Below are 18,865 nucleotides of genomic sequence, written 5' to 3' on the forward strand. Positions count from 1 at the left end.
TTTCATTCCTTTATGTATAAAATCGGAAGGAGAATTCACTTCTAAGCTCTATGTTTCAAACAGAAAGCGGGAAGCCGTAAAGTCGAGGATCAAATCTTTATAACAGGAGACCCAAAATGTTTGCATTACACGAGTCTCATCATTTTAACTATAACTGCTGACAACAATAATTATTGGTTGGTCGATCAGAGATCCGTCCAACTGCATAGGCTGGAGCTACAAGTGTAAGTATGAACAAACCAAAACTATCAGTATTCTATCTTCTCAAGACTAACCGTTGTTCACTGTACGTCTGGGACACATGATATTCGTCGCTACAGTTTAGAAATCTGACTGTTCAAATGGAACGCGCACAAACAACTGGCCGTTCAAGGTCACAACAGCAGATGTCTGATGTGGATCAATTCTCGACGGTAGGCTGACAACCTATAAAGAAAACCACTTTAATAATCCTGCAGTTATACTTTGATAGTGTCACACTACATAACAAAAGTTTGATTTGAACATGAAGGTGTGAGAATTTAACACAACCAGAAATCAGCCTGATGCTTACACTTAGGTATGAGACGCAAAGAACCTCTAGGGAACGCTCCCCCTACCCCCCCTCCCGAAGCAAAAAGAAAAACAAAACTACTTTTTAAGGATTCTTTTTCCCTCCATATCTAATAACTATCGTCAGTAACCCTAAACATATTGTAGCTCCATCACCTGAACAGAAACAAATTGATACAACTGCAAGGGTAATCTGTGCAAGAGTTCTGATAGGTTATCTATATGTCATTAATAATTAACATGAACTGTGTTAAGGTCCATTAAATATGACAGTACCACCGACTAAGTGGCTTAAACATGCTGCAAAAATTGCAAAGAACCACAGATGCAGGTAATATAGGGCTCGTTTGGTAACTAGGATTAGATTGGAGTGGATAAATCATAAAATTCAATGAATGTTGAGGGTCGAGGTGAATGATTTTCACTTGGAGGGGATTAAAATGGGATTAGGCATGAAGGAAATTCCCCTCTTCAAATTGGAAGGGATAAGTTTCCTTAATAAACAATCCCCTTCTAATCCCCTCCAAATGAAAAATCATTAACCTCTTAACTTTAACATATCTTGAATTTTATGATTTATCCACTCCAGTCCTAGTTTCGAAACGATCTCATAATTATAAAGTTATGCCAACCTTCTTAAAGGGTGTGACACCCCAAGGATTATCCAGTTGTGTTGGTTGACCAGATATAATCAAGCGTCCGGCTGGATCAGATTGCACATGCACCTGAATCATAATCATTGTTAATGACAAATACACACACAGAATATAACTAGCAGAATCAGTATATAATTTCTTGGAAACCGTAAAAGCAGCATGCCTATTTGAAACCCATGGAAAAAGCTACCGACCTTAGCTATGAAACCAAAATGACAAACTTATAAACAACAATGATAACATAATTAGTTCATGGACTAACCTCCTCGCGCAGAAGCCCAGGAACTAAGGCATATACCTCAAAGCAGTCATTCTGTATACGGTCAAGTTTCAGTTCTAATTAGATTTAATAAGTAGAAATATGTTAAGTCTGAACAGTGAGATGAGAGGAACTTACAAATTTTTTCACATTAATCTTTACCCAATCTGCTGGGGGTCCAATATCAAATACCATTGTATCCATTCTGTAAACAAGGTGAAAACAAAAATGTTGAGCTGGAATAATATCAAAGGTACTCTTTATTATCACGGATTCACAGGAAAATCACTAGGGGACCAAGAGAAAGTAGTAACCGTGGTTTTGTAGCTTTCATGTCAGCAACTTGGATACCAGAATCCATATGAGATGGCTTTTTCCGCTTTAGTAAACCTGAGTTAACTAAACATTTTTAAGATAGAGAAGATCACTATGGCAGCAAAAATGTCAAAAATTTAAACTCATCAGTCATCATACCAGAATTTTTTAGTTGCTTGTCACTTTTGGGCATGGTACTCAGGTGCTTATCCTAACAGATGAACAACAGAAATATCATCAGGGAGGGAAAATGGCAAAAGAAACGGAGAATAAAAACAAATAAACATAAAGAGGTTAAAATTTCTCCAGACCTTATTAATTGCATCTCCAACCTCACCATTATTACCATGATGGCGGTGAGAGTGCCAACCCTGCATGGCACGAGCTGCAGCATCCCTTAGCGCCCTGCCTGAACCTAAAGTCTGGCCGCCATCAGCCTGCATTCAAACCCAAGAAGATGACTTAAACAAGAAACAAAAGAACAAAAGAGAAAAAGAACCAAAATTCTGTGTCTGTGCAGGTCCAGTGCCAGAAACTAATATTACTCATGCAACATTGAGCATCATTTCCAATTCCTTATACAGAACCGCAACTAGCAGCATATATGATCAGTTAAGTCTAATTACCCGATTCTCAACTCTAGTAGGCTCAGCAGGAAGAGGAAGTTCACCACCATTCAGTCTATCCCTTTCAAATTCAAGTAATGCCTGTAGAAAATAATAATTAGGGACTCCAAAACCCGCAGGTAAACAGACCAAACACAAAGACGACAATAAAAAGTAAAAACTCAAAAATTATAAGTAGAGAATAACCTTCTCATAAAAATTTCGAAAAGTCCAAGAGACAGTAGTACAGGTTCTGTGCACCATGAAAAAAACAGCCATTGGAATGTAAGTTTATAAAAGAATAATAAACTAAAAACAAATGCAATTTCTGTTTGGTGAGTGGGTGGTGTGTTTTGTAATTATATACATAATAACTTTGGATAACCACCACAAAATAAGTTGCCTTCCTCTTTTATTTTATTTTCTGGGCCTGGTAAATCATTCAGATAGCTTAAAGAGAGATATCAAGTAAAGAAAAACAGTATTGCTTACTTTGGGGGATTGAATGATTCTCCAACCTGCCGCCACAACTTGCACGTAGTAACCTACACGTTCCCACAGAAACACTAAGCGGAGTAAACCAAATAGAACAATATAGTAAAATCAGTCTACCAAAAGATAATCATTATGCAAGTGCATCTGCCAGCTTGCTTTCTCTCTCTTTCTTTCTCTTCTTCCTTTTTGATAAGTTTTCATATTTGCATAGAGAAACAAATAATGCAGTTGTTCGCTTTAGGTAACTAAGTGTATACACATACAAGAGAGGTCGGGTGAAGTAGGTGTGCCACCAAACTTGTGAATATAGTACCCTCGGCATAGGAATTTGTAATAATCCTTATATATGTGGAGTTGTGTTTTATGCTATTTAACCAATATGGGAATTCAGGGATTCTTTCTCAGCTGTGCATGATACTACCTAATCTACAAATCCTTATTCAAAACTATTCAGGATTCAGAGATAAAAAATCCCACACAAACCTTGTCGTAGCCACCAAGTTTGATCACAGCTCTCCATAACCTGATTTTAAGAAGAAACAACAAAGTTAACATCGAGCCAAAATGTTTTCTAACTAATTAATTTACGCAAATTCAACAGAGATATAATCACCAAGAATTTACTTGAGCAAATTTAATTCCTCTTTGTAGAACTTTGGGGCTTTGAATTCCAAGTTCTTCTCTTTATATAAATTTATCACCTCCTTCGTGAATGATGCTTGCTCCTCCTCAGTCCCTGACTCACCACCCTCATCAGCACCTGGATCCAAGAGAAAGGTTTTCTTTGGTTCTAAGCTCTTCATCCCAACCTTACGCCCAACATAAAATATGGGTTTCTGCAGTTGCTCGTTTATGTCAGTATGAAAAGAAAACTTTGTTTTGTTGCTCACCCCACCATTCAGTCGCTCAACTTTATCACCATCGTCATCAGATTCAGTCTCCATTTCGACTTGATTATCACAAGGCATATCAGGCTCCACCTTACTAACAACATTATCAGTTTCAGCACTGTTATGGGGTTCACTGGAGGGGTTGGCCTTGATGTTCAACCCACCTATCAGTTTCTTCATACCAACCCCACTATCATGAGACATTTTATCAGTTTCCACCTTACAAATAGCATTATCAGCTTCAGCACTGATGTGCAGTTCACTGGAGGGATTGACCTCGCTGCTCACCTTATCGGTCAGTTTCTCCGTTGCACACTCACTGTCAGAAGGCATATCAGGCTCCACCTTGCGAGCTGCAATATCAGCTTCAGCTCTAATATTTGGTTCGCCAGAGAGGTTGGCCTCGCTGCTCACCTCATCTATCAGTTTCTCCGTTGTAACCCCATTATCACGAGAAATATCGAGTTCCACCCTTCCAACAACATTACCAGTTTCAGCACTACTATCTGGTTCACTGGAGGATTTGGCTTTGTTGATTGCCCGTTCTATCAGTTTTTCTGTTGCAACTTCACTATCACAAGGCATACCAGGCTCCACCTTATGAGCAGCATTATCATCTTCAGCAATGATATTGGGGACCTCACTGGTCACCCCATCCTTCAGTTTCTCTGGTTCAACCTCACTATCATGTGTATCAAGCTCCGCCTTACAAACAACATTATCAGTTTCAGCAGTCCTATCTGGCTCATTGGAGGATTTGCCCTTGTTGCTCTCCCCATCTATCAGATTTTCTGTTGCAACTTCACTATCACAAGGCATACCAGGCTCCACTGTAGAAACAATATTATCAATTTCATCACTGATATGTGTTTCGCTGGAGGGGTTGGCCTCACTGGTCACCCCATCTGTAAGTTTCTCCATTGCAGCCTCACTATCATGAGGCATATCAAGCTCCATCTCACAAGCAACATCATCAGTTTTATAACTTATATCTGCTTCATTGGAAGGGTTGGCCTCACTGCTCACCCCATCTTTCAGAGCTTTTTCTTCCTCAACACCATCACCTTCCCTTTCAATCTCCATGGGGTCCTCGGTGTGAGGCGACCCACCGTCACCAACAAGACTATCAGTCTTGTCACTGGCACCCAATTCAATAGGCGGGTTAACTTTGCTGCCCAAATCATCCTTCAGTGCCTCCCTTTTCACACCACCACTCTCCTCACTCACAATCTTCACAGAAACCTCACTCTCACAATGCACACCAGAATCCACATTACTCGCAACCTTATCAGTTTCATTACCGGAATCCAGTTCATTGCACGGTTTGTCAGAAATGTTAGCATCTTCAGGAGTCTCAGGGACAGAGGGAACCGAATCAACAGCACCCGGAATGTCATCACCAGGCAATTCAACACCATTTTCATCAACGCTCTTCTGGGTCTCCATTTCTACACCATCAAAGGTCTTGGGGTTTGGTTCTTCTCTCCCTTCAACATGTGCAGGAACATGGGTACCTGCCCCCCTTTTGTTTTCTCCATCCTCCACCATTTTTCCCTCCTCTTTCTCTACATCCTCCATTTTTTTTCCCTATATTTTTCTTTCCTTCTTCAAACATTCAAACAAAAACACAAAAAATAAAATAAAAATCCAAACTTTAAACAAAATCCAACCTAATAAATACTCGGAAACAAAAGGAAAGCACGGATTTTGAAGAAAATGAAAACAAATAGAAAGTGGGAATGTTCTGAAAAACAACAAAAACGAGTATCATATGTAGTGGTTTAACCTCTGCTTGTATTATAACGAGGGAGAAAAACAACAACTTGAAACGACGTGGAGAGAGGCTCACCCAGTTGCCGTTTTTTGGTGACAGGGATGGTGAAGTTGCGGTGGGTGCCGGAGTTGTGCCTTTTCTTCCTCTGGTGGTCTGCTGTTGATGGTTGATCTGACACTTTGGGCTGCCGGTTGCTTCTGCTGCTCTCTTTGCAAATGGTTTTTCCAATTTTAGGACTTCTTATCATTTTTTGACCAAAAACAAAAAGACTTGTTATTGTCCTCTCTTTTTTATCTTCTCACGTGTCAAGATGAGTAATTCTTTGCCTACCATTGATTGATTCTAGGCACCCTGTTTATTTCTAGTCACGTGCTTTAAAAAAATTTATTTTAAAAATGGAGTAACGTAGTTCTTTATTTCTTTTTACTGTTTTTAAATTTTTATTTTTTTTTAGTACATCGATCTTTTTACATTAAAAATATGGGAAGTTCAACTAAGCCACACAATTGACAGCCTAATTTGGTATTGGATTCGATATCCACAAGATTTGAATATAAGACATCTCACTTCTAAGTGAAAAAAAATATCACCAGACCGTAGTACTGAGTAGTATTTATTTGTTTTTACTTAATTTTACTTCTTGATATGGTGTCATTGGTGTGGGGTGGGTACTTAGGTTAGGTGATGGTGTGTTGGCTGAATTTCTTTTGGCATATAAGAGTCTTAACTCTTCAGTTTGATAAGATTTTGTTAATAACTTCTATGGGAGATTCTATCATGTGATTGGGATATGGGAGATTCTATCATGTGATTGGAATGTTAGATAATTGTTTTTTTATACAGACTCTTTTAAGAGAAATGATCTCTATTTTTTTTAAATGAGGATTACTTATGAGACCCAATCCATATCGAATTTCAACGATCCAAATCATTCATTTTGTAAATCTCGATTTATAGATCATCCTTGCACATATTCAACTCAATCTGAAACTATTTGCTTATTTAATTGTCACGATAAAATTTCAATGTTTCTTATAACATAGTTTTCATCAATAAAGTGGACAATTCAGATTTCGCTAAAATTTTGTAAGGTTGATCTATGAGGTGCAACTTAAAAATTAGATAGTTCAAATCGTTGAAGTTCGATATGATGTGAGCCCCACAACTAATCCCTATTTAAAAAAAAAGGAATTCTTTCCCTTAAAGGTTATGTTTTTTTATAAAGTGGGTCACGTGATGAGAGAGATGTAGAGAGATGAGAATAAACACGTAGGTCATAATTGTGCCACAAATTTTGCCAACTTCTAGAAGTGGGCAAAAGTGATGATTTATATCTTTCTCCTAACATGAGTCGTGCAACGAGAGAGACAAAAGAATATACTCATAGGTCGTGATTGTGCCTCAAATTTTGCCACCTTGCAGGAGTGGTCAAAAGTTATGGGAAAGTACCTATATCTTTCTTATAACCTAAGTCTCGTGATGGGAGAGAGATAGAGATGGGATAATATACTAATATGTTGTGATTGTGCCTTAAATTTTGCCACATTTTAAGAGTTTGATGAAAATGCACTTATATTTATCTTATAACGTGAGTCGCATGATGAGAAAGATAAAGATAAGATAATATACTTATAGTTCTTGATTGTGGCTCAAATTTTACCAACTCTTAGGAGTGGACAAATTAAAAGAAAAGATCATCGAACCTGCCAAAAAAAGGCAACCTATGTTATTCTGTTCTATTGTAGAATAAAAAAGAGTATTGGGTTCGACATAATAGATCCAAACCGTAATTTATGGCACTTACCATTTTGTTTTCTTTGGAACCTGCCTATGCTAGAATATGTCATATTACTGTTTTTACACATGTTTTGTTTTCAATTATAACAACTCGATGATAGGCCCTTTTTCAATCCTTTTATTTTTTTTTAGCCTTTTGTTTATTGGTAAATTAGCCTCTTCGTGCATGTGAGAACACTTTTTATTGTCATTGGTGCTCTGCTTTTCTTAAAATATTTTATGTAAATCGAAACCACATGTCATATGATATCAAGGCTTTTTTTTTAGGGAACTTTAACAAAAAGCACCTGATATTGTTCACTTTAACGAAAAATCACATTTTTACACTAAAAAGTCAATCCTGATACTATTCACTTTACCCTTTATTTTGTCCTTATCGTTAAAACTCAAAGTTTTCAAACCTTTTTCATTAGTTTTTTTTTTTTTATCAGTTACACTATACCTTATTTACATAGGTGCAAGAGACCTTTTAAATTAGGTGCATAACCCCCTTCAATTAAATTAAGGGAGTTTTAACGAAAAGCCCACGGTACTGTTCACTTTAACGAAAAACCACATTTTTACACTAAAAAGTCAAACATGCTACTATTTACACTGTTCACTTTAACGAAAAACCACATTTTTACACTAAAAAGTCAAACATGCTACTATTTACTTTACCCTTTATTTTGTCCTTATCATTAAAACTCAAAGTTTTCAAGCCCTTTTCATTAGTTTTCCTTTAATTTAATTGTCATCCCGTGAGGGGCATTGGGATGAAAAAGCTGGACTTATTTTAGTTATTTTTTTTAATTATAGTTTAATTAGGGCTGGTTGGAATGCAAAACTATACAAAAATTTTGCAAATGACCGCCACACTTAGGGCATCCGCCCCCTAGGCTTATACTAGCTCCGTCCTTGGGTATAACTCAAAATTTGTATTTAATTTAAAATATTTTTATATGATATTTGCTATGATTGAGATAAAGCATAAACAATTAGAAATATAATCGAAGAACAATGTGTTCCAACAATATTGTATATTGTATATGAAGGTGATTGGACTAAAAATTAAGCCATCGGTCCGAATAATCAAGACCTTTGAATGGAGAGAGTTTTAGATTACCTGATGAGTAAAACATTAATATAATTCCAATTATTTTAGATTTTGTTGTTGTGATAACCATATTAATTATTTTCCAAATAATTGAAATTACTTGTGTAACAAACGATATTATCTACATTAAGGGAAAGGAGGCTAAGCCTCACAATGGACTAGTAATAATGTAGGTCAAATTCGTCTTGGCAAGAATCGAACCAAAATCTCTCACTTACAACAAAAATGAATATCACTAAATCGTAATATTAAGTAGATGAATATAATCACTTTTAATTTGTGATTATTAATACAATCTGAATTAAGTTACGAAAGATTCGGAATGGTAGACTGTCGGTTGGATCAAAATAAAATATCTCAAAGCCACCTAATTGGGATTGCATGCCAACATTCTGTTGTTGCTTATTTAAACGAGGATTCTATGCAATCTTTTGGAAAAGGATTTTTTTTTTTTTTTTTGGTCAGTAAAGTAAGGATGGGATTACATCAAGAGGTTTGCACGTCGTCACTTATTAGCCTTGGGATAATTCACATGCAGAAAATGAGTTTCAGAGAGGTGGTGCTGTTTACACCTAAAATATACCCATTTTACTTATTTGGGCAATTTGGGTAAAATATGGTATTTGGAGGATTAATATGCAAGAAGACTAACTTGGAAAGATATTTAGTTGCAAGTGGAGGGTTTGGCACTATAATATTATTTCTCCTATTTGTTTGGGTGGTGGAGGTTTGCCAAGGGAATTGTTTAATCAAGACAAGTGCATGCTTTTTCATGCAAGTGGATGGAAGGACACCATGCATACTTTCGGGCAAGAATGTGTGATGAAAGAAGCCAATTTGCCAACTTACTTCTTTTAATTGATTAGTTTATTACAAGTGGGAAAACATGTGATGAAAGCTTGTGGTGGAAATGCAAGTTCCCCTTTTAATATTATTTCTCCATACAAGTTGGCAAGTGAAAAGCATGCAAGCTGTCTAAAGCAATGGAATACAAGCTGCCCAAGCTTCTTTCGGGCAGATACAAAACCTCAGTAGGAGGGTTTCCTCCAGACCTCTATAAAAAGGAGCAGCTGCACAAGGATTATAGACACTCAAACAAACAAACAAAAGCACAAATTCTGCTCAAACCAGATTTGCCTTCAAACGAAGCTGTAGTCAGCCCAAGCCTTCATCCCATTCAGGATAAACCTTCACCAAAAAGCCTTCTTTTATCTAGTTTATTAGCTCTGCTGCTCACTTGCGGTATCGATCTCATTTGTAGTTGTTATGTACTCATTTCCAGCCATATAAATTACAAGCAATCTGCAATTTTAGTCACTTTCCTCTGTCATTTATATTTCCAAGCAACCTTATCATTTACATATTGTTCTATCTCTCCATATAAGTAAAGTCCTTATTTTTAAGGCAAACAAAGAACCTTAATTTGAGCAACTCCCACTCAAATGACACAATCTCTTGATTCGGGCAAATTCAGGCGCAACCTCAATCACTCAAATCCCGTCTACTAGCGGCATCTAGTAGTGGCACGCCCGCACCCACCAATCTCATATGTGAAGTAAATCCCCGGCTTGCCCGCAAGGCGCCATGGCGGATTTAGGGAGCGAACAGGTGCAATCAAAGATGCGTCGACAACTGATTATCCAAGGCCTGTTTAGCATGAGGTTCTACAACGTGAATCCTTTTAACTCAATAAACAATTCAAAATTCTCTCTACGAAAATGCTCGCTCTACGCGAAAATCACACTAACTATCCTAGCATTTTTCGCCAACATATTTTCAGTTCGAACAAGTAAACAACAATGTATAGACAACATGTGATATTTTCAGTTTAGACTAACAACCTGCAACATTTTTAGTCAACACATTTTTAGTTTGGACAAGTAAACAATAGTGTGTTGACAACCTGTGACATCTTCATTTTTGACTAACAACCTGTGCCATCTTCAGTTTGGACTAACAATACTGGAGGGGTAGAACCAAACAATTCTGAAGCACCTTCAGTTCGGATATGTGAAAACACTTAGTTGGTTATCTATCTAAAGTCTTGGCGTACGAAGAATTCTTCATTCTTTCGTCTCAAAAGGCCATCTCATTAGCTTCGGCGAAGTGAGGTATTCTCCCCTTACCCCTTGTTTGGCACAACGAAAGTCGAACTTATTAGTGAACTTTGCAGTGATCTAGTAACCTTGTTTTCAGGTTCTGAAGTCGAAGGCTGAGACGTTTTCCTTCTTGGACCATAATCGCTTCGGTACAGAGTCAGCAGTGCATCTGACACAACCATCACCTCCATTCTACTCGCCCAACCAAGCTCAGTTGTGAGTTGTCACACTCGCATTCATAAGAAGAACGTAGTTAGCTCATAGTTACTCAGTTTACACGCTACTGAGGCTTTGTAATTTCTAGGGCCAAAACATAAAGGAAGACAAATGCCATTTTATATCCACTAATCCATTGTATATAACATACTTTTGTTTTCAACTGTATGTAACGTCCCCTGTAATCTGCATAAGAGTGTGTTTGGAACTGATTTTGCAAAGGGCCGCAATCGTATTTGAATAGACATAATTAGTCAAAACAAGAAAACTAGATTAATGAAAGAAAACTAATCCAATGACATTGGATGAGAAATAATTGAATGGCTCCGACTCCGAGTGGATGGACAAAGGCTATAAAATCATCTAAACTGTCAAGTCTACTGCAGAAAATTGGAATTCAGATAAATTGATATTAATATTCAATTTCCTTTTAATCAACGGCTCATATTGCATGATGACAATCATTTACATCCAACGGTGAAGGAGCGTTCGTGAAAGTGACGGAGTGACGTAGTTGATCAGAGCCTCAGGAACTGGGTCAGAATAGAATACGAACAGCCTAGCCTACCCAACCCTTCTCAAGCTCCCGCCCTTCTTTCGCCTTCATCATCACTTTCCTTGTACTCCCAATTTTTTATTCATATTTTTCCCAATTATTTCCTTCAATTCAATCAATTTGAATCCAAAACCCTAAATCTGAAATCCTGATCCCACTAAAAATTGGACCAAGGTTCTAGGGTTTCTCTGCTATTCCGAAAACCCTAATTAAAACTTGCCATTTTTGTCTCTTACTCCACTGGCTAAAGCTAAAGGTTGAATATTGCTGAAGATCCACAAGAGTTCACTTTCTCAGCGGAATAAGACTATGAGAGTCTTTGTGAAAGTCTATATCTTTCTGGGTTAGTCTTTCTTTTTCATAGATTTTTTACATATTTGTTAGAATTTACTTGAAATTTCAATTTTTTTCCCGCTAAGATTGTAGATGAACTTATTTATGTATCAGTGATTCTGTATATGTATGTGTGTGTGTGTATCTATACATATACATAGATAATACCCATTTTATATTTCTACAGATTACAACAGTGTGAGGTTTGGGGCTTGAGATATTTCAATTGGAATTGATCTGAAACCGTTTGAAAATTTTGACATGGATAACGAGGTGATTGAGTTTGATATTGGGCTGGGAGGAGGGGGAGGCCGGGATGGGGAAGATGATTTTGTAGACATTGAGCATCCTGTCGATGATGAGGAAATGGTTGATAGTCCTCTTCTGGGGAGTGGCACTGGCAGTGGCAGTGGTATTGTTTTCGGTGGTGGAGGGAGTGGTGAAATTTACTTTCCTGAGGGGGATCTCTTGGACCTCGAGCCATATGACGGCATGGAATTTGAGTCCGAAGAGGCTGCCAAGGCCTTTTACAATTCGTATGCACGGCGTGTTGGGTTCAGTACTCGTGTCAGCTCCTCACGTCGTTCCAGGCGCGATGGAGCAATCATACAGAGGCAGTTTGTTTGTGCTAAAGAGGGTTTCCGGAATTTGAATGAGAAGCGCACCAAGGATAGGGAGATTAAGCGCCCTCGGACTATCACTAGAGTAGGGTGCAAAGCATCCTTGTCTGTAAAGATGCAAGATTCGGGGAAATGGGTGGTGTCTGGTTTTGTTAAGGAGCATAATCATGAGTTGGTTCCGCCAGATCAGGTGCATTGTCTTCGTTCTCATAGGCAAATATCCGGTCCTGCCAAGACATTGATTGATACCTTGCAGGCTGCTGGAATGGGTCCCAGGAGGATTATGTCAGCGCTGATTAAGGAATATGGTGGGATAAGCAAAGTCGGATTTACAGAGGTGGATTGTAGGAATTACATGAGGAATAATCGCCATAAGAGCTTAGATGGGGACATTCAGATGCTTTTGGATTACTTGAGACAAATGCAAGCTGATAACCACAACTTTTTCTATGCTGTGCAGGGCGATGACGATCAGTCCATGGGAAATGTTATTTGGGCTGATCCAAAGGCAAGGATGAACTATAGTTATTTTGGTGATACTGTTACTTTTGACACTACCTACAGGTCTAACAGGTACCGTTTGCCCTTTGCACCTTTCACAGGGGTGAACCATCATGGTCAGCCTGTTTTGTTTGGTTGTGCCTTTCTGATAAATGAATCTGAAGCATCATTCGTTTGGCTGTTCAAAACATGGCTTATGGCAATGTCAGGCCGGCCCCCAGTGTCAATTACCACTGATCATGATCCTGTGATACAGTCAGCCATCACGCAGGTTTTCCCGCAGACCCGGCTCCGTTTCTGCAAATGGCACATCTTTAAGAAATGTCAGGAGAAGCTATCCCATGTGTTTCTTAAACATCCAACCTTTGAAGCAGACTTTCACAAGTGTGTTAATTTGACTGAGTCCATAGAAGAATTTGAGTCTTACTGGTTGTCTCTTGTTGATAGATACAACCTCAGAGATCATGAATGGATTCAAATGGTATACTCTGCTCGCAGGCAGTGGGTCCCTGTATATCTGCGGGACACTTTTTTTGCAGAAATGTCCATTACTCAGAGAAGCGACAGTATTAACTCATATTTTGATGGATATGTGAATGCTTCAACAAATTTGAGTCAGTTCTTTAAGCTTTATGAGAAAGCTCTAGAGAGTCGAAATGAGAAGGAAGTGAAAGCAGATTTTGAAACTATGAACACTGCCCCAGTTTTGAAAACCCCATCTCCAATGGAAAAGCAAGCATCCGAGCTTTATACAAAAAAGATATTTATGAGGTTTCAAGAGGAGTTAGTTGGAACGCTAACTCTCACGGCATCTAAGGGTGATGATGATGGGGAGATCATCACATATCAAGTAGCAAAGTTTGGGGAGGACCATAAAGCATACTTTGTTAAGTTTAATGTTTTGGAGATGATGGCAGCTTGTAGTTGCCAGATGTTTGAGTTCTCAGGTCTTCTTTGCAGACATGTATTGGCAGTCTTTAGAGTGACCAATGTGCTGACTCTCCCATCCCATTACATATTGAAACGATGGACTAGAAATGCCAAGAGCAGTGTCATGTTAGAAGAACGTTCTAGTGATGTATATACCAATTATCTAGAATCTCATACTGTTCGGTTCAATACCCTGCGTCACGAGGCCTTTAAATTTGTAGATGGAGCAAGGTCTTCAGAAACTTATGACATTGCAGTGGAAGCTTTGAAAGAAGCTGCAAAGAAAGTTGCTCATGCAACAAAGCATGAGGGGAAATCCATGGTCAATGGGCATGTCAGGGGGAACTTGGCTGGTGGGGCAAGTCAGGCAGCACGTTCTGGCCAACACTTGTCTGAGGTTAGAGTCATTTTTCCGATTTTTTATTTATTTGATTACTTGTCTTAAGGCCTTAGCCTTTTTTTGTTACCTTTGATGGTGCGTTCCATGTTGACACAATCTTTCTTTGCTGATGTTTGTCTAATAGTTTGACTAATGAAATGGTGTTTGACTGTTTGCATATACGATTTGTTCAAGCCTGCTGTAACTTTGTTGTTATGGGTGTTATTGTGTAGGATGATATGGACAAAAAAATTCGAGAACTTACGAATGAGCTGGAGTGCGCAAATCGGAAATGTGAAGTTTATCGGGCTAACCTGCTTTCAGTTTTGAAAGATATAGAGGATCATAAGTCACAATTGTCAATTAAAGTACAAAACATTAAAATTGGCATGAAAGACGGCCTATAAAGGTGCAATACAGTCTCATGTACTTATCTTTTATTTTTTGACTGCTTTTTAGTCAGTGTACTTTCACAAAGCTCTTTGGATAAGGCTGTTCCTTCACTTATGATGGGTGTAGAAATTGGAAATCTGTGAATGTTGTTCTATGTTGAAATAGAATTTATGTAGATGTATAATACTATGCATTTATAGTTGTAGGATCCAAAATCTATGCAGATACTTGATAGTTGGCCTTGTGTCTGACATCAATTGGAAAATAACCTCAACTTATGTGGGAAATTGGCAGGGTCCATGTTGTAGATCATGGATCTTGGCTGCGGATTTGACTCGTTACAGGCTTGATACCTCATGTGTAAATCTTGTATTGGCAGATTTGTTAGACTTGTTTTCTTTTTATTATTAGTTAATAGTTATGTTATTTTAAACCGATTTATACTTTTCTGACATTTTATGGATTGTGAATCTTGTGATGTTCTAGTCTGCAACAGTAACTTTTCGGGAGGAAAAATCATTGTATGAATGCTTGCACAAGAAGACAGGCGTGAGAGCCGAAAGGTTCATCGGGGTATGGATGTTTAGCAATTGAAATTGTTTGGTAGCTGTTTTCTCATTGTGTGTGTATTTATATATTTTCATTTGTTGATTGGTTGCAGTCGAAGGTAATAATCAGATGTTATTTTCTGTGCCTGTCGAATAACACCTTCAATTCTAAGTTTTCGTATAAGCTTGTTGGTAAATTCATCCTTGATTTGACAAGTCATCTTCTACTCATCCTTGCAAATTGGCTGAACAGAACCTATTAACTGCGGTTTCTGTTAGGAAGGTTAATACAGTTTCACTGGAGTGTATCTGCACCAACACCTTGTTTACTTTTCGTGCTTCGATCTTTAGGCTTTTGTTGCCCCGTTTCTTCGGTAGTGATTACATGTGTATACAATTTCGCTGGTTAAGCTTATTTGGAGTTTACTGATTCCCATTTTATTGGCATTGAAAGCAATACTGTGTAGTATGACACCGAAACTGAAAGCTTGAGTTCGGGTGACGGGGAAAGTGGGGATGTAATGTTATGTTCTTCCGAGCCTTTGTCGGAGCGAGTTATGTAATGTGATATTCTTGTGTTGTGTATACACTTTGTAGGATATGATTTTCCTAAGTAGAGTTCAATCTACGATTCGGATGATCGTCAGTCGTAATCGTCAATGGTAGTTAATTGTGAATTTATGCAGGACCATCCAATCAACGACTAACAATCTTTCACACGAGCGATTGATACTTTTCTGGCCCCAAGTGTTTTAGATTCTTGTGTGATTTGAGCACCTAACATATGACTGGCAAATTTAACTCTAGTTGTGTGAGTTGCTTTTCCATAACACACATCATAGCTGAAACTGAAAAAACAAATTGAAGAAATGGAAAGAATCGACCTTGTTGGAGTTGAGATGCTTTCAAGAAATCAAAATATGAGGATGAGGATTTTCCCCTCTAAAAATCTCGAGGGGGTTCGAACAATTTTGAGAGAGAATTTTGGATGAAGCCGTTATTTGGCCGGGCATTTAGGGTAAGTCACTAAAAAGTTGTCATGTTGACACGAGTGGAGCAAGGTTTGAGAGAGAGGTCCCAAGACAGGACCCACTGACCCACTTTCCATGATGAAGTTTTTTCTCCTGTTTGAGAAGGAGAAACATATGGATCCCCTCTAGTCGTCATCCGACGTTCATGCGCCACAAAACACAAAATTAAGGACTCTTAGTTTCGACATGCCCCAACTTCGTACTAGCAGACACCTGAATGTGACGAAATCATTTTACGCTTGATGTCATGAGAGCCAAAATATTACAGGTTAATTCTATAAAAAATTCAGCAAAATTTCTCCTGTTTTTATACAAATGACCGTCTTTTACCCTGCATGAAAATAACAAATCTGGGTGGGAGTGTGTCCCCAAGGGAAAAGGTTCCTTGCCGAATCATTTTCCTAGAGATTCGGGGGATCTTGTAATCATGTTCGTTCATCATACATCATACGGTCAGTATTTATTAGGTACTATTTATATTTAATTTTAAATTTAAAATAATTTCTGATCGCATGATGTACGATGAACGGATATGATTACGGGATCCCCTGATCCTTCGGAAAAGTAATGGGCGAGGATCCTTTTCCGTCCCCAAGGCCCACATGTGGCTCAGCTTGTGGTGGTACCGTTTAGGTTGTGCCGCGTGGAAGAGTTTACCCTCAAGATTGGCAATGATACCCATGAATAGTCCAGCATCACCATCACCACCTCAATTACACATAGGGCTGGGTTCGGTTCTTTTCGGTTCGGTTTTTTGCCAAAACCGAAACCAAACCGAAATTTCGGTTCGGTTCGGTTCGGCCCAATTTTTTTTCGGTTTTTTTCGGTTCGGTTTTTTTTTTCGGTTCGGTTTTTTCGGTTCGGTTTCGGTTTTTTTTCGGTTTTTTTTTTTTTTTTCTCAGTAAAATAGATCTAAAACGAGGCAATACTGCATCACCGAATACTACAATTTATACATTTTGAAATCACACCACCTGTCAACCACCCACAGAAAAGGATCCTATGTTTTTACTTGATTAACCATCATAGGCAGCAAATTCATTGTATATGATGATGGAAAAGAAACAAAAACCCATAAACATCACTCCTTTTCTTGTTCTTTTTGCTTTTCTGAGCCAAGAGATAAACATGAGATATTGAAACATCAATACTCAAACCAGAAGCCTTCAAACATGAGATATTGAAACATCAGGAAACTCGTCTTTTAGAAGAGAAAGAAAAATAGGCAGCAGCTGCTCTATAGTTGCATCCTGCAGTGAGAGGGAGAAAAATTAGCTTCGAAGTAAGAATTTGAATTAAATAACAGCCCCAAAATTTTCTTGCCTTTCCTAAAACTTGTGCCATTCCCATTATTACTGAAGCCAATGCAGAACGAACGTGCTGGGAAGAATCTGTCGACAATTCCTATGGCAGGCAAACATAGTAAGTAAAAGCATAACAGTATTTAGAACTGCCTAAAAACTACAACAAACTTCTTAGGGAAAGTATAACCATAGGTTAAGTGAGATGTGCAACCTTTACGAAAGGAAGGATCTGCTGAATGGCAAGTTCTGGATTCACAATTCGGCAAAACTTAGTTACTTTTCCTGCAGCATGCTACTAAACAGGTCTACCTTCCTCGAGAATCCAGAACAAAATTGAATACCACATAGTCCAACCACCAGATATAAGTATGTACTTTATAAAAAATCTCATGTTTAACCACCAGTTCGACACACACAGAAAAAAAAATATGTAAACATACAGAAAGAAAAACTTGTGAGGAGTCAATACCTGGAGGACTTTGGGGCCGAGGAGGTGAGAGGACTTTCGGAGGGTATGCGGGTCGGGCAAGGACCTGGAGGAGATGGATTTGAGGTCCATGTCGGTGAGCTCCAACTCCACCGAATCCACCACAGTACGCGTGTCATCGGACAAGGCGGAGTGGATCAGGATCATCGCCTTCACTTGCAGCGTCGGAAGCAGCGCCGGAACTCCCCCCATCCATTTTTCAGCGCCTGTTTACCACGGCGTTTGATTTTTGGGGAGCGAGAGACTGAGGAAGCGCAGCGGATGAGAGAAAGAGAGGAGAGATTTGAGAATGAAAAGAAAATGAATGACGGCTAGGGTTTGTGAACTTTATAAATTTTATAAAACTTTAAGATTAGAATGCCTATAAATATTATACTGGTACAATTATAGCAATACAAAGCCTACAGTCAAGTTGGTTTGAAGGAAGCTATCCCCACCTGGACGGAAGGGGTTCGAATCTCCTCTCCAGCAGGTTTTGAGTATTTATATTTTATTTTCATATTTCGGTTCGGTTCGGTCCGGTCCGGTTTTCATACCTCAAAAACCGAAACCGAACCAACTAAATTCGGTTCGGTTCGGTTCAACAGATTCGGTTCGGTTTTTTTTTCGGTTCGGTTTTTTTCGGTCTCGGTTCGGTTCGGTTGTCGGTTTTTTTCGGTTTTCGGTTTTTCCAACCCACCCCTAATTACACATAACTAACAACTAATGCGTGCTCATGTAGGCCTAATGGGGTTTAAAATGAGAAAAGACTTATTTTTAGTTACGATTCCTGAACTTTTCATTAATTTTCACTTTAACCCTTATTTTTTATATTGACTCACTTTATTACATGCACTTTTCTTCCGTATCTTATTTTACCTCAATATTTTATATTGTCGCATTTTAATACCTGCACTCTTTCTTAATGTCATACTTTACCCTATTTCCTCAAATAAGTTAAAAAGAGCTGTTAATTGTGCTAACATGGCATGGACAATTTAGCCTTTTCAACTATGTTAGTGCGAACAATGAGTGCATGGATGTGGGTTA

The 18,865-nt window shown here is 38.4% G+C and overlaps 4 protein-coding genes across 8 annotated transcripts in view; 1 reads left to right on the forward strand and 3 right to left on the reverse strand.

Annotated features, from left to right (window-relative positions):
• LOC126621406 (uncharacterized) overlaps nucleotides 1-18,865 on the reverse strand; it is a 92,393-nt gene that overhangs the window by 37,876 nt on the left and 35,652 nt on the right. The window lies entirely within an intron of this gene.
• LOC126621374 (AT-rich interactive domain-containing protein 3-like) lies at nucleotides 78-5,802 on the reverse strand. Of its 2 annotated transcripts, none has more exons than XM_050289865.1 (13): nucleotides 5,622-5,802; nucleotides 3,507-5,377; nucleotides 3,366-3,405; nucleotides 2,880-2,932; nucleotides 2,595-2,640; nucleotides 2,409-2,489; nucleotides 2,094-2,219; nucleotides 1,942-1,993; nucleotides 1,782-1,857; nucleotides 1,606-1,672; nucleotides 1,471-1,521; nucleotides 1,185-1,277; nucleotides 78-426 (listed from the first exon to the last, which is right to left on the reverse strand). In XM_050289865.1, the coding sequence occupies exons 2-13, from the start codon at nucleotides 5,348-5,350 to the stop codon at nucleotides 322-324; spliced, it is 2,634 nt and encodes an 877-aa protein (XP_050145822.1). In that variant the 5' UTR covers nucleotides 5,351-5,377; nucleotides 5,622-5,802; the 3' UTR covers nucleotides 78-321. The 2 variants fall into 2 exon arrangements, with proteins under 2 accessions (XP_050145822.1, XP_050145821.1); XM_050289864.1 differs by having other exon boundaries at nucleotides 1,782-1,866.
• On the forward strand, nucleotides 11,293-15,599 carry LOC126621377 (protein FAR1-RELATED SEQUENCE 5-like). Of its 3 annotated transcripts, XR_007622897.1 has the most exons (5): nucleotides 11,293-11,653; nucleotides 11,831-14,091; nucleotides 14,307-14,482; nucleotides 14,953-15,039; nucleotides 15,128-15,599. XR_007622897.1 is itself a non-coding variant. In XM_050289868.1 (4 exons), the coding sequence occupies exons 2-3, from the start codon at nucleotides 11,905-11,907 to the stop codon at nucleotides 14,478-14,480; spliced, it is 2,361 nt and encodes a 786-aa protein (XP_050145825.1). In that variant the 5' UTR covers nucleotides 11,293-11,653; nucleotides 11,831-11,904; the 3' UTR covers nucleotides 14,481-14,482; nucleotides 14,953-15,117. The 3 variants fall into 3 exon arrangements, 2 of the variants coding, with proteins under 2 accessions (XP_050145825.1, XP_050145824.1); XM_050289868.1 differs by lacking the exon at nucleotides 15,128-15,599 and having other exon boundaries at nucleotides 14,953-15,117; XM_050289867.1 differs by lacking the exons at nucleotides 14,953-15,039; nucleotides 15,128-15,599 and having other exon boundaries at nucleotides 14,307-14,650.
• LOC126621425 (protein phosphatase PP2A regulatory subunit A-like) lies at nucleotides 16,953-18,132 on the reverse strand. Of its 2 annotated transcripts, none has more exons than XM_050289948.1 (3): nucleotides 17,819-18,132; nucleotides 17,369-17,449; nucleotides 16,953-17,295 (listed from the first exon to the last, which is right to left on the reverse strand). In XM_050289948.1, exons 1-3 carry the CDS (start codon nucleotides 18,026-18,028, stop codon nucleotides 17,212-17,214), a joined length of 375 nt encoding a protein of 124 aa, XP_050145905.1. In that variant the 5' UTR covers nucleotides 18,029-18,132; the 3' UTR covers nucleotides 16,953-17,211. The 2 variants fall into 2 exon arrangements, 1 of the variants encoding a protein (XP_050145905.1); XR_007622935.1 differs by lacking the exon at nucleotides 16,953-17,295 and adding an exon at nucleotides 17,561-17,658 and having other exon boundaries at nucleotides 17,364-17,449; nucleotides 17,819-17,958.

Source organism: Malus sylvestris, chromosome 5 (assembly GCF_916048215.2).
Source record: "Malus sylvestris chromosome 5, drMalSylv7.2, whole genome shotgun sequence".
NCBI classification, from domain to species: Eukaryota; Viridiplantae; Streptophyta; class Magnoliopsida; order Rosales; family Rosaceae; genus Malus; species Malus sylvestris.

Coding starts and splice junctions, on each gene's coding strand:
- LOC126621377 (XM_050289868.1), top strand. CDS start 11,905: ATGGATAACGAGGTGATTGAGTTTGATATTGGGCTGGGAGGAGGGGGA. Junction 14,092..14,306: donor CTGGCCAACACTTGTCTGAG/GTTAGAGTCATT, acceptor GTTATTGTGTAG/GATGATATGGACAAAAAAAT.
- LOC126621374 (XM_050289864.1), bottom strand. CDS start 5,350: ATGGAGGATGTAGAGAAAGAGGAGGGAAAAATGGTGGAGGATGGAGAA. Junction 2,933..3,365: donor AACTTGGTGGCTACGACAAG/GTTTGTGTGGGA, acceptor GGGAACGTGTAG/GTTACTACGTGCAAGTTGTG. Junction 1,522..1,605: donor AGATTAATGTGAAAAAATTT/GTAAGTTCCTCT, acceptor GACCGTATACAG/AATGACTGCTTTGAGGTATA.
- LOC126621425 (XM_050289948.1), bottom strand. CDS start 18,028: ATGGGGGGAGTTCCGGCGCTGCTTCCGACGCTGCAAGTGAAGGCGATG. Junction 17,450..17,818: donor TCGGCCCCAAAGTCCTCCAG/GTATTGACTCCT, acceptor TGCCTGCCATAG/GAATTGTCGACAGATTCTTC. Junction 17,296..17,368: donor TGGCACAAGTTTTAGGAAAG/GCAAGAAAATTT, acceptor CTCTCACTGCAG/GATGCAACTATAGAGCAGCT.